The sequence below is a fragment of the Sceloporus undulatus genome, chromosome 1, assembly GCF_019175285.1.
Source record: "Sceloporus undulatus isolate JIND9_A2432 ecotype Alabama chromosome 1, SceUnd_v1.1, whole genome shotgun sequence".
Lineage (NCBI taxonomy): Eukaryota > Metazoa > Chordata > Lepidosauria > Squamata > Phrynosomatidae > Sceloporus > Sceloporus undulatus.
Genome location: NC_056522.1, coordinates 146,538,482 through 146,553,802, shown reverse-complemented (window position 1 = coordinate 146,553,802; position 15,321 = coordinate 146,538,482). Strand labels below are relative to the sequence as shown.

The 15,321-nt window shown below is 39.5% G+C and overlaps 1 protein-coding gene across 1 annotated transcript in view; it reads right to left on the bottom strand.

Annotated features, from left to right (window-relative positions):
- Positions 1 to 7,569: 7,569 nt before the first annotated feature.
- The window catches only part of GRHL1 (grainyhead like transcription factor 1), a 76,064-nt gene continuing 68,312 nt past the window's right edge, over positions 7,570 to 15,321 (bottom strand). Inside the window, exons 16-17 of the mRNA XM_042457576.1 lie at positions 11,742 to 11,806; positions 7,570 to 9,206 (exon numbers count right to left, since the gene is read on the bottom strand). Coding sequence (XP_042313510.1) covers positions 9,092 to 9,206; positions 11,742 to 11,806 — 180 coding nt within the window. The 3' untranslated portion in view covers positions 7,570 to 9,091. The remainder of the gene's footprint in view (positions 9,207 to 11,741; positions 11,807 to 15,321) is intronic.

Genomic DNA, 15,321 nt, shown 5'->3' with positions numbered 1-15,321 from the left:
TGAAAAACGTAGCCATTCATAGAATCATAGAGTTGGAAGAGACCCCAAAGGCCATCCAGTCCAATCCCCTGCCATGCAGGAACTCCCAATCAAAGCATCCCTGACAGATGGCCATCCTGCCTCTGTTTAAAGACCTCCATGGAAGGAGACCCCATCACACTCCAAAGGAGTGCGTTCCACTGGTTCACATAGGAATCACCTTGAGGCGCAAGTACCTGATCCAGGGAGGGATCTTGAGGGGCAAGGGAGCAAGGTGAGTGACAGGAGCCCAAGCCAGTCTGGAGAGGGGATCCATCACACATGTGCACTAGAGTTAGGGATCTGTTTAAGAAAAAACTGTGATGAAAAAACTGGATAAGACCTTAAAGAGCAAAGATATACAACTGAACACTCAAGTTAGAATCATCCATACCATTGTATTCCCCATCCCCATGTATGGATGTGAGAGCTGGGCAGTGAAGAAAACAGATAAAAACAAAACCAACTCATTGGAGATGTGGTGCTGGAGAAGAATGCTGATCATACTGTGGACAACCAAAAAGACAAAGAAATGGGTCTTTGAACTGATCAAGCCTGAAACCTCCCTGGAAGCCAAGACAATCAAATTGAGGCTGTCATACTTTGGCCACATTATGAGAAGGTACGATTCATTAGAAAAGACAATAATTCTAGGAAAGGTAGAGGGAGGTAGAAAGAAAGGAAGACTGCGTGACAGATGGCTAGCCTCAATTAGGGAAATTACGGGCATGAATCTACAAGTTTGAAGCAGAGCAGTACAGGATGGGAGGTCTTGGAGATGCCTCATCCACGGGATGAGTGAAGGTTGCCTTGAGGGCAGTTAACAACAACAAACTGTAGCCATGGGCTCTTTCATGCTACACAATTATAAAACTATATTTGGCTTTAATTGACATGACAACATCCTATGGAATCCTGGGGCTTTGCGTTTAGAGAGGGGTGTTTTGAAATCTCAGCCAGAAATCTCTAGTGCCTTCCCAAACTCTGGTGCCTTCCCAAACCAAGATCCCATAAGATGGTACCCTGACAGTGAAAGTGGAATCATAGCACTATAACTGTGTAGCATGAAAAGGCACCATGTCTCAGGTTTTGTGGTTGAGATGGGTTTCTAACCAGTCGAGCTGGTGAGGAAAAGGAAAAGGCCCTTGTATAATGTCCAGTATTTTTTATTTCCTTTTAATGGTTTATGCTTTTAACATTTTCTTTATAGTTTTTTTGTGGGTTTTCAGGCTATATGGCCATGTTCTAGAAGAGCTTGCTTCGGATATTTTGCCAGCATCTGTGCCTGGCACCTTCTGAGAATGCCAGCCATGTGAAGTCGAAGGCTTTCATGGTCAGCATCCATAGTTTTTTGTGGGTTTTTTGGGCTATGTGGCCATGTTGTAGAAGAGTTTGTTTCTAGAACATGGCCACGTAGCCCCAAAAATCCACAAAAAACTATGGATGCCGACCATGAAAGCCTTCGACTTCACATTTTCTTTATAGTTTTGATAATTTTTTTGATAATTTAACCACATTTTAAACTTGGTATGTTGTGGATTTCTAGCTATGTTTGTTTTAAATGTTGTATACCACCTTGAGTTCTGAACTAGAGAAAAAAAGGATATAAATAAATATAATAATAACTATTGTTATTGCTGGGACTAACAAACCCCAAATATTTTGAACCTCACCCCCTTCTGTAGGCATTTTTATAGAGATCCATTTTGTGCTATTGCTAATAGAACAGCTATGAACTTATAAAAGTTAATTAACTGTGCTTATTATAAAAAGATGTATAGCTTCATCAATAAAATAATCTAACAGGATTATTGCAGCAGTTAACATTTGATCTGTATTTCATAATTTTCATATTTAATTGTTGCTGCGTGATTTCAAGTCGTTTCCAACTTATGGTGACCCTAAGCTAAATTTATCACAGAGTTTTCTTGGCAAATTTCTTCAAAAGGGGTTTGCAATTGCCATCCTCTGAGGTTGAGAGAGTGAGACTTGCCCAAAGTCACCCACTGGGTGTCTGTGGCTGAGCTGGGATTCGAACCCTGGTCTCCCAGTGTCCTAGTCCAATGCCCAAACCATTATACCATGCTGGCCCTCTTCATAATACTATACCCAGCTTGTTGAGGGCAATTGACTTAATCCACTTAGACAGTGTTGAGTTCACTGATAAGAGCTATAGAAATGCAAATGCTATTGCTATCTTGCACTAATTTTCAAACTGTTTGTACAGTATCTTAAGGCCCATGCCTACCAATGGTGCATGAATGCAATTCACAAGTAGCATCCTTTTCCCTTTCCCAGCCTGGTGGATAATTATTTGGCATGTTTGAAAGGGCATGCGCTTTTGCTTTCAAGATGTGTTTGATGATTAAACTTTACGTGTGGCAGCCAAGGGCACCTGAACAAAGGGCTACAAATTTGTCTCATGCCTTCTGGCTCCTTTCCCTGTGTTTAAGTACAAAGCTCAATCGCCAACTTTAAACCAACAACATGTGCTTTGCCGGACCATTCATGCACCTTCAAGTCATCACAGGAAAATGTGAGATCAGGTCAGCAGCCAGTATCTGATCAAAATAGGATTTTTCTGTGAAGGAACTGAAAGCAAATAAGCACATTGGCTCAAAAGCTGCATCTGCTCTACAGAAATAATGCAGTTTGACACAACTTTAACTGCCATGGCTCCATGCTATGGACTCATGGGATTTGCAGTGTGTTGTGGCACTAGAGTTCTTTGACAGACAAGGCTAAAGGTCTTGCAAAACTAGAAATCCCAGAATTCCATAGTATGGAGGCATGGAAATTAATGCTGTGTCAAACTGCATTATTTCTGCAGTGTGGATGTCACCCATCCTCTGAGGCTGAGAGTGTGTGTGACTTGCCCAAAGTCACCCAGCAGGTTTCATGGCCAAGCTGTATCTGGTGTATATGAAACATTAATGTACTACTTGCTTAGACTTGGGTCCAATCTCTAAGGTATTTCATTTGTATGCATATGCAAATACAGGTATTTCAAAATCCATAACACCTTCAGTCTCAAACATTTTGGATAAGGGAGATTCAACCTATACAATAGCAGCTCTGACAAGGAACCATTAAATTGCTGTCTCCACATTGCAAGGCTGTGGAATGGGGGAAGGGTTGAATTTTGCTGTTACTTGCTTAAATTTCTTCTAGGAGTCATTCAAACGTTGCTTTTTTTAAGAGGAACGATGTGAATAACCTCACTGGGTTTGCTAATCACACTACGGAACAGCATTTCTCTGCAAACCTTCTCTCATCTCACCAGGGAGACCTGGTGACACCGTGGTTTAATGCTGGTTCTGCAGCCGCAACACTTTGGGCTTGATCCTGAGGGGCTCCAAGGCCCACTCAGCCTTCAATCCTTTCGGAGGTCAGAGAATGAGTACCCAGCTTGTTGGGGGAAATTGAGGTTGTCATGAGGATGATGGTGATGATTTATTTTCTGGAGATGAACGGGGGGACAGAAGTGAGGGGCAACCAGGGGCATCCCAGGGACTTTGACGAGGCTGTCAATGATGCAGATGTATTTGAAACGCATACAAGGCATGCAGAGTTTAATCTTGAATTATTCCACAGCAGATCAGTTATTCACACTTCCAACTTTTTTCCAAATCTTTTTTTAAAACTTAGAACCCCCCCCCCCCAATTGATTATCCTGGGATAAGTGGGTTTTTTGGCAGCTCCTCCTCAGCAAAAAAGCATTAATTGGGCGCATTCAGGATGCATGTGAGCAACAGAGATTCAACCCAGGTTCATCCTGGATTATTTTCACCATCTGAAGAAGGCCCTAGCCGTTTCCTGGCTAATAAGCATTTTCAGCCTGGGATTGCCATCTCCTTCATTTTAACAGAGGGTGCTGGGGGAGCACTGCCAATTGGCTTCCCTCTGCTCTACTGTTTGCTCATGGAACCAAAGGCCAAGTGCACTGCAAGCTGAGGAAAAGCATGTATATTTATTCAAGAGGTTGCCCAAGCAGATTCTGATAATGATTGAATGTCGGGGTTAATTTAGTTGACACTGCCCTGCGTTGCTTTCTCTGGGTGTTTATGAATGCAGGCCCAGAGTAATAGGGGGATTTTATATACTGAAGAACAAACAGATTGTATGGTGCCAAATATGCACTGCATGTGTATGCAAACACTGTATTGGAAAGGAAAATATTGCATATTCTTATGTGCTAAAAGAAACACATTGCATACAAATGCCTACACAGTGTATACATCAGTTCCATCACAAGTGCCTCATGTGGTAATCTCCTTAATCTTGTAGTGCAGATCTACAAATCCCACCAGCATTCTCACCCTGTCCTTGTGAATCTGAATTCTTTCTTTTCCCTTCCTACTAGGGATTTCATGCATTGTTTTTGCATTAAAACGGCACTAATTTTTAATGTAAGCATTTTGTACACTTTCCCCCATAAAGTATATTTGAAATGTTAAAGTGCATTTTTAGCAGTTCATGTTTTAAAAATAGTATTTCATTTTAATTTTATTTCACATAATCAAAAATGTATAGAATTGGAAGTCACTCCAAGATTCATCTAGTCTAGCCCCTTGCCAATGCAAGAACATTCTTTGACAGCTAAAACATCCTTTGACAAGGGGCCATCCAATATGTTTTTTTAAAAAAAAAACTCCAATCAAGGAAAACCCACCATCTTCTGAAATGCCCATTGCACTATCAAATAGTACTTATCAGGAAATTCATTCCCAAATTTAGTCAGTTTCTCTTTTCTTGTAATTTAAATCTATTGTTTCAGACCCTGTCTCCCAAAGAAGTAGAAAACAAGCTTGCTCCATCATCCATCTGACAGCCTTTCAAATATTTCAAGATGGCTATCATATCTAACCAGAGGATACTCAGTTCCTTCAACTGTTTCTCATGGACCTTGGTTACCAGACCATCTACCCTCTTGGTTGCCCTACTTTGACTAAATACCAACCTGTCAATATCCTTCTCAAAACTGTAGCAACTAGAAATGGGCACAGTACTCCAGGTGAAGTCCAACCAGAGCAGAATAGCGATGTTGCAATATTATTCCTCTTTGTCCAGCTCTAATTGTTTTTGTCTAACTTTATCTCAAAATTTTAGTGATGATAAAATTTGGGGGGGGGGGGGGTCAATGTACACTTTCTGGAGGTCCATGGAGAAGGAGTGAACATGAGACACTAAAAGGGCAAAGCAACAGTGTTTGCAAGGACAGTGGTGAAAGGTCCGTAAGAATTAGCACAAGAGGTGTTTGTTGAAAATATAGACATACAATGAATTTGTGACAAGTACAGCTTCAAGGGTCCTGTAAGGCAGAGGTGGCAGGGAACTTCAGGCCCTATTCAAGCTGAGTCTGGCTCTCAGGATTCTTCAAAAAACACACCTTGTTTCGAATGAAACTATAAATCAGTGACTTCCTAGCTTTTATGTATTTTAACCCCCTCCCATTCCAAACAGCTGAAAGTCAGTTAAGAACAGTAAGCTACAGTACATTACACCATTTTGCCTTTCACTTCACATATCTTGAGGTGAAAGATGTTCTTCACTCTCGCTGAAAGGAATTGATATGTTTAATAATAAAAGAACAAGTCATGGTCAGGAAATTGAGTGTTTTCTGTTGACTCATTTGCTGCTTGGAGATAAGCAAAGTCCAGTTCTTCCTAGTAGCAACCAATCTGTTGAGCCAACATACTAGCAGTTCTACAGCTTTTTAAGAACAAAACATCACTTAGTTCCAATAATAACATCCCTTAAGATCTCCAACAGAGACCAAATTGAGAAGAAAGGAGGAAGATTACATACACTTGCTTCTCCTAAGAAAATCAGATCCATTTCAAAGCCATTTCCATGTCATCACAGATACTGACCAGAACATTTCATGAATCAGTTTGAAACCTCACATAATAATAAACTCTCATGGTCACACAACTCAAAATGTAAGAAGAAGCCAGCACATATACAATGAACCAAACTTACAGGACAAGAATAAAAGCTGCACAAGAACGAGGACACGGCAGCTTTTCACAACCCTTAGCTTAATGAAAAATTTTAAATAAAGAAAAAAAGTATTTCACAGACAATTATCAAACGACATTATTAAAAATGAGGATGGCTAATTTATTAATAAAATTCTTTTTTAAAACGCAAAAAAAAATTAAAAAAGGGGGGGGGGGAATCCTGCCATAACTAGCAAATAATGGTGCAAGTGTGGGAGAGAGAATGAACAAATGAAAATGAAAATTATATTGCAATATTCCCTGTGAAACAGAAACTAATTCTGCTTTGTAAGAGAAAAAGTTTGAAAATGTCTGTACTGAGGAAACCATTAAAATAAATGTTGCCTCCTTTTGTAAATTATTTGTCAGTTGTATTTCCTCATAATAATTAGAGAAAACCGTTTCTTATCAGGCACTATTCAGAAGTCAGTTCACATGGAGAATGTGTCTACTGTACTGACAGGTAATAGGCCAGAACCAGAGAAAATGTATCCGTGGCCCTTCCACACTATACAATTATAGCACTATAAATCCACATTAACTGCCATGGAATCCTGGGATTTATAGTTAAGGGAGGAGTATTTACAATTCTCCGCCATAGAGGTCCTCTAGTGCCTCAAACAAACTAGAATGCCCCGATTCCATAGGATGCAGCCATGGCATTTAAAATGGATTCATAGTGCTATACCTATGTAGAGATCTCCCTTCCCCATCCATCTCCAACTCATCATTATATTGTACGTTTGCCAGTAAGGACTTTCCGTTTTAACAAAAGCTACAGACTGGGGTTAGTGCATGGAATAATATAAATGGAGATACCTCTAGGCAGCGTGTAGGTCTCCCCATAAGCACTCTGAACAAAAACAAAAAAAAAATAGGGTTAAGTTAACTGACTTGTAACTAATGTTACAAAGGGACATATAAAATTTAATTGCTCATGCCTTACAATCCATTTTTAAAAAAAACAAACCAGAATCAAAATAGAGGGCAAGACTAAATTTAGTTCCACAGAACATTATAATTAAAAGCCCCATCTCCTGGTAAAATAATCAGCAGTTTAGTTCAGAGTTTAGACATTACATATAAATATGAGCATCAATTCATTCAGTCTTAAAAAACAACCCCAAAACCAGATTTTTCCTCTTAGATCCACCCTCCACTGTAAATCTTAATTTTTCTACAGAATATTAATAACAACATATTCTACAGAAATAATAAATTTCCTACTTGATAAATTACCTTTTCCCTACCTATGAAGTATAAAACTGTAGCATATGCAAAAGCTGCTGGGTTTTATTTAAAAAGAGGTTTTTTCCCTTTTAACCAGTAGACATTTGATTGCTAAAAACCTAACCAAAAATTTATTTAGGAAGATTCCTAAAGTCTCCTTTATGGTCTTCTTTATACATGTCTTTCTTCAGAGTTTTACTGATATACAAGTCATATGCAGATTTTCTTTAAATGGAGATCCACTGTTCACTGACCTGAATGGTTTTCAAAATATGGCATTTCTGAAGACATACCACAGAGAAATCAAAGTCTGCTGACACATTACTTTTATTGCATGAATGTCACTAGAAATGGAATTGTATGGAGGCTTTTCGGCTCATCCACTATTGACATTTGATTATTTAAAATATTTATATCCTGTCTTTTGGCCCCACAAGAGACCTTCAAAATGGCTAAGATTGCAAGTTTTAAAAACAATATACAATCCAAACAATGTCAAATTTAAAGAGAGTCAAACCACAGATCACAGCTACAAGGCATCAAATCACAGAGAAAGGAAGAGAATTATTTGAAACTAACATTGTGCAATGAAGGCAACATGCAAACTGAGCTGGCTGAATAACAGTGTCAAACACAAACCAGGCTCAGAAGTTAAAATTATCAGAGAACCTGAGGTACCAGGGCTACATTTTAAAAATATGGTTGTGGAATCTTTGGTTTAAGAGATGCTTTGGGTGCAACATCTGTAATGGTCATGATAGGCCATATGCAGGCTTAGGCTTCTAGGGACTGATGTCTACACCTGGAGAGTAAAATGTTTCTCACATTTCTCTTAAAACTTCAAGGAGACCTACGCCTCCTGAAATCTGCACCTTGCAAGGAAAACAGATCTTACTACTACTGCTGCAGAGGCTTATACACTACTGCAGCATCATCACTTGACAAAGAGCTAGGCCCAACTCCTGTCCTGACAATAAAGATACATTTGCTATACAGAAACCAATTTACTTTTGGCTGCTGCTCCTTACAGGAGACTCAACATGCTCAGCATAAATTTAATTTAGAACTGAGGCCGCTTTTTCAAATATGAAACCTCACCGCATTTATTCATTGCACATTTATACACACACCCAAACATATATCTATATGACTGTCACTGTATACATATATATTATATAAGGATGACTGGTATGTACATATTTACAACCCTTCAAAATATACTGCACTTATATACAGATACAGCTCATCAATGAGATTCATAAAGTAAGTTCTTCATAAAGCAAGACAGTCTTACACCCCTAAGAAGTTGTAGCAGAAGTTGTAGCAGGGTTCGCTGTGCCTTGCTCCACCGTAAACATTGTAAGAATCTGGTCCTGCCCTTTTCTGGAACTCCCCTTAGCATCTGTGAGAATCCTGAAGCTGTACTCACTGAAGAAAAACAGGTCTATAACTAACTGATGAGGATATCCCATAAATTTAATGGGAAGGGGAGACACAGATAATGTGACATTAAAAAAACCATTTTACAGTGCTTTGTTTGCATTTGCTGTTTTGATTTTCTTTCTCCTCAACACGTGCCTTCTGTTCATCTATTCAGAGTGCAATATTGCAGCCAACAGGACAGATATTTGGATGCATGTCAGTCTTGTTTTTCTTTTTAAATAAAAAAAAACAACCCACACACACAGAGCAGAAGGGCATTCTACTTCAGAAGAATAAATGGCTTCTTCCCTAGAGGCACTTTTAAATCCTGAGGATAAAAAGCAATGAGAGGTTTGTGTTCACAACCTTCATTTAAAGACCCCCCTCCCCACCACAAGAGGCCACAACAAGAATAGGTTTTAGATCTCTGTGAGAGTAAGTTTGTAAGTTCCAGCAGCCTCTTCAATCTGTAGCTGGAAGGTGTCTTCATTGGAATAGTGCTTCACAATGTTATCATCCATATTCACTAAGATGCTGGGGAAATAAAGAGCGAATTAAAAACAGAATGAATAACAACTGAAAAGAAATACATCAATGGCAACAGCACAGAACAAGTCATAACCCTGTGGGCCTCACCATGATCTTCTAAGCAAAGCTAGAAAAAGGTCTCAAGAGGGAAATTACATTATAGTTTAGAGTTTCCCTTTGCTCTCTTGCCAACTGAGAGTGGTGACGGTGGAAACGATTGCACAAAAGTCTTGCCAAATAGGAACTGGCTTCTAGCAAACTGGAAAGCAAATTGAAGTAGTCAGATGCAGTCAAAGGCCCAGCCCACCAGTCATAAATTGGAAAACACTAGACATACTCAGAGGAGATGCTGTCATGGTACCCTTAGGTTGTTATTCCTCCTCTCCATTGTCTGTTAATTCACTCTAAATTTGAAGGTCACAAGCACACCAAAAAGTGACTTTAAGTATCAGAACTCATGCAAGAAGCTCTGGGAAATGTAATTTTTGTAAAGCTACAGGGATCCAATGGAACATTTTCAGTAAGATCCATCACAAACCAATAGTTAAGGTGTATTATAAAGAGGCAAATTTTCATCACGTCAGTCCAGTTTAAGAGCTGCATGGTTCCCTCCAAGTGAAACTGAAAATGTCTGGTTTTTAGGTTACTTCCAGATGTTTAACAAAAGGTTTTGGTTTTTTGCTAAAACAAAGTATGTATGCAATTGGGGAGGATTCCCTGCATTATTCTGGAGGCATGCTTTTCCTGTGGTTTTGTCCAAAAATTATGGTGGGAGGAAATTCTGTATGTGAAAAATGGCCTTGAATATTGTATGTAGATTGTAGGAAACGTGTTTCCCACACCATTATAAATAGATGTCAAAATAGCTGTGGTGTAAATATGTCAAGCTTCTTTCTCAAGCTACTGGAATTAGTACTATAATCACTGTTTCCAGATTCTAAAACACTGGTTCCCAGTCTTTTCTATGCCTCACACCCCTAAGAAATCTGATTGATGTTCATATCCCCTACAAAAGTAATAGACTGCTTAGTTGGTATGAAGCTCTATATACACGAAGCTATTGCTACTGCTAAAAGTAATATCACATTTAAAGAAGAAAAGTCTACTTTCAATTGGATTGAACCACATACAATACTGCAGGTGAACAAACTGAACTTAAAAAAACAAAGCTTTTAACTAAGTGCATAAAATGTAAATCTAAATTCAGCAATTAGATTCTAATTTATTCAGGAAAAATTGTAAAAAGTAAAATCAATCCCAACTGTGAACAGAACATTCAGTGACATCTTTGCTCCTGCTTCTCATTCATGATTTTGTCAAAACATGGAACTTCTTGTTGACTGATCTGCAGGTCTGCCTGTGGATTCAGGTCATTCCTAGATTTTGTCTTGACTGGCAAAAGAGAATTTAATTCATATAACTATCCCACCCCCTGAAATTTCATTTCACACCCCCTAGGCTTGCAGGCACCCCAGGTTGAGAAACCCTGCTCTAAAACAAGTGATTTGAATAGCATGGCTCCAATCCAAAGCTTCCTTAGGTTTCAACATTGCCACTTTTGCTGCATACTGTTTAGCTTATTAAATGAATTACGTCAGAGACAAGGGCAGAATCCAATCGCTATTGTCATACACAGCATTGGTTGTCATCATAATCATACTTCAGGTTTTTGGAGACCTTCCTGCAAGGTCCTGATCCTGCTATGATGATATCCAAGAGAAACCACTTCATTTTGATATCCTGACAGTGTGCAACAGACCTGCTCCTTCCCTTCACGTTTCAACATTGCCACTTTTGCTGCATACTGTTTAGCTTATTAAATGAAATACCGTTGGCCTTCCTTATCCATGGATTTTTATCCACAGATTCAAGCATCCACGGCTTGAATGTATTCCAAAAAATATAAATACCAAATAGCAAACCTAGATTTTCTATTTTATACAAGGGACACCATTTTACTATGCTATTGTATTTAATAGGACTTGACCATCCATGGATTTTGTTATCCACAGAAGGTCCTGGATCCAAACCCCCATGGATAACAAGGTCCCACTATACATCACAGACATGGCAGAATCCAATCGCTATTGTCATACACAACACTGGTTGTCATCATAATCAGACTTTAGATTTTTGGAGACCTTCCTGCAAGGTCCAGATCCTGCTCTGATGATATCATTTTGTTGAGCAAATATTTTGGGATTTCCTGACAATATGCAATAGACCTGCTCCTTCCCTTCAAGTTCAAGGACAGTGGAGGGAAGTGGGTGAACTGGTCTTTCCGCCTAGAGAGAATTAAGCAAGCATTTCCCTGACCCTTATGAAGGGTAAACTATCGAGGACTGTCTTTCTTTTCCTGGAGCAGCTCAAGAATCCTGCAAGAAGGATCACTTGAATGAGCCTTGTTTTGCTAATGCATTATCTGATGCAGCTGGATTCCCAGGGCTCAGCATTATTGGGGGGGGGGGCATTATTTAAAAGCTTCTGAGATGTCATGTTTTCAATGCCAAGCAATAGAGGCCCAAGCTGAGATATACTCACCCTTTTTTACATTTCTTGAAGACTTTTCCAATTTTATCCAAAGGGACATTATATTTGTCAGATATCTAAAGACAAACAAAACATGGAAACATTTTTGAAACAAAGAAGTGACAAAGATCTCTTTTAAAAACTGAATTGCAACTAGATTCCATGCTAACAAAAACAAGTTTGAGCTTCTATGCAAACAGCAGAGAAGCCATAGCATACATTTACTTTGTCTGCTTTTGTTTTGTTTCATCTCAGCTTCATTCACTTATCCTTGTCTGGTAAAGTATATCAAAAGAACAAAGACCTTAATCGTGGCTTGCCAAATCAGACATCAAGCCAAGCCTCTGTTAATGTAAAACACAAGCAAATAATCGTTCCTAATTTTGGTTTCCTGGCAAATTATGCCATGGTTAAAGAGGCTCAACTAAAATTCAACTTGATGTTTGAGACAGACATGTGTGTCTGAATTGAATTAATTCCTCGGCCCTAAGAGCAATGTAATCTATGCTGGAGCTTATGCACTAGTTTCTGAAAAGAAACCAAAAATTACTGGTCACACGGGCACTAGAATTAGTCCAAAACATTCAACAATCCTCAGTTTTTCCCAAGAATTGCTTTTGCACACAACATTAAAAACAATATAAATTTAACTGTCCCTGTACTTTATTTACTGGCAGTAACTCACACTCATGCTTTCACTATGGCGGGGTACAGACCGCCGCTTTGCGGCTGTCTGCCGCCGTCGCCGGTAGGTCTGCGGGGGAGCCGGAGCCTTCAGACGGCGCGGCTCCCGCGCGGACCGAAAAAGAAGCTCCAAAATGGAGCTTCTTTTAGAGTCGCGTTTGTGACGTAGCGAGGCGCCAGGGGCGCACTCGCTACGTCATAAAGGCTGCGACACGTACGGACGCTCAGCGTCCGATACGTAAAGATGGTGGCGCCTGTATGAACAGGGCGCCGCCATCTTGTACGTATTCAATACGTACTAGGGTTAGGGGGGTTACGGTAGCACCGCCCCTTCCTAACCCTAGTACGTATTGTATACGTACTATTTGGCGGTCTGTAACCCGCCAGTATTTAGTTTGTCTCTCTGAGAGATGGTATGTTTTATGCTAGGCACATTTTTTACATGGCAGAACTTTAAAAGAAAATGCATGGACAGATCTCCACAAAGAATTGGAACAAGTGTAAAAACAAGATATGGACAGCTTCATAAACAACTATGTCACCAAACATGTCGTTTTTCCAGATAATGAATGCCATACAAAAAGAGAATGACCTGCTCTACTCATAGCCATCATAGAAACCTCAGCAAGTCTAAGCTGACTGGCTGATGGAAGGCCTATCTGAAATCTCAAAATCTACCTCATATGGCCCAAATGTGACAGACAATATGGTTGACTACTCTGGGACCTAGCAAATGAAAAATACACAAGATGGTGAACAAAAGCAGAAATCAACTTATTCAGATGTCTTTTGAAGCCAAACTGTCATGAAATCAGCTTTCACTCAGCATCCAAAACACATGAAGCATTCAGACCTCATTAGCATTCCCACCATCCAAATGAATGTTTTGATTTGGTGATAGTCATAACTAAACCAAACTCACTTGTCAGGAGTCTCTCCCCCTCCGCTAAAAATCCCCCATGCAAACCACACTAAATGGTGGAAAATTCTGGACCATTTTGTTTGCTGTAGTTTATGGATATTAAATTAACATTTCCCCTTGCTTATTGCCTCACTTTTTGTGAACCCCTCACATCTTGTGAAAGCCATGTAAACAGTCCACCTCGCTTTAGGGTGTGAAGTCTTGCACACTGCCAATACTTTGATTCTGTGGCCTTGGATCCTGTTTATTGAGCTCAACCATTATGCAAAATCAGCCATACTTTTGTCTTGTGCCAAAGTATATTTTGCTTCTACATAGCTCTCTCTCTCTCTCCTCCATAAATAAATCCAACTCCTTAATTTGGTGTGTGTGTGTGTGTTTCATTCTTGGTATTACCTAAAGTCCTGACCAGCTGGTTACATGCTACTTTTCAAAATATTTATCTAAGGCTCTGCATGGATGGGTGTTCACTTAGCTCCTTGGCTCTCAGAATCTTAAATTCACTTTGACTTAATGGGATTGTGGCAGTATTATCTTGCCAAATAGGCAAAATAGGTGACTGGGGTTGGCTGGGGTTGCTCCCTGCCCACTTCTGTTATACCAAAACCAAAAACCCACAACCCATACAAAAGGAACTGAACAGTAGTTGCCACTGTTCTAGGATCCAATATGTTTAAACCAACATCCATTATGATTCTTAGACAGAGTAACATAGTGGTGAAATTATATAGCACAGCATTTGTACACACGTGCTTTGACTTTTTAGTTGGGTATACCTAAGAAACCCCTATGAAATTCATGGGACCACCATAAGTTGACAAGCAACTTGAAGGCATGCAAACACACATGCCCATGTAATGCAGTCGGTTAATTCTGTCATCCAATTTCTTTTTCTTAATGCCAAGTTCACACAAGGAAAATGGTTGGACTCATAATGCATGCAATACATTTCAAGATACTGTGAAGGAATGTCAAATCAGGGGATGGAATCTGAATCCTGAGGTCAAGACTGGTAAGATCTGTCATGGGCACAGGAGGCTTCTTTTCTTACAACTCCATAATCTTCCAGCTGGATAAGAACAGAGGTAGAGGATGCAAATAAAGAAGACCAAAGTGCTAAGGATGATTCTCCAAGGTATGAGACCCTCTTCCCTGACCAACACAGGTATACATGAGCATAGGAATGCACAGAGAAGCTGTCAATTGTTCTACAGGTAGAGCGACAATAGCAGGACACCCCCATTTTGGAAGACAGGCATGAGAAGCAAGGTCAAACCAGAACTTTACCTACAATCCTAAAACACACAAACTGTACAAGACAATAATTCCTACTGAACATAGTGAGATTTATTGACCAGTGAACATGTATGGGATTTGCTCTCTGAAAGCAGCCAAATAAGAATTTACATATACCTATGGGTGTGAAGAAGCATGTACCAAAAAAAAAATCTTCATCCATTTTGCAGCATGGGAAGGGGAGAGGGAGTGAAAAGAGAGAGTAAGAGAAAGAAATAAACTTTACCCTGAGAGGAAACATTTTAAAACATTTTGGGAAGTCCTATGCAAAGCAGGTAACAGAGATGAGACCAAACTGCCTACTGTTCAGCCGATTATATATTTTGTTTGGCATGCAAAAAGTTATATTGGCATTATAGAAAGAATTCATAAAACAGAGATCATTCTCTAAACCAAGAAAAAACTAACGCAAATAAGCATAGTCAAGAAAGAGAACCAGTCAGGATGATCACTTGTTGGGGACAGCCAACACATTGATTCAAGTGCTGGATACAGGAACCCCCCAACTTCAAATCCTATTTATTTATTTATTTATTTATTTATTAAAATCACAAGACCCTGGACAGTTCTTGACATTTTCAGCCTGACCTGTCTCCCAGGGTTGTTATGTAGCTACCATGAGGAGATCCACATACACCACCCAGGGCTGAAGTTAAGGAAAGGCAGGACATAAATGTAATAGAAAACAAA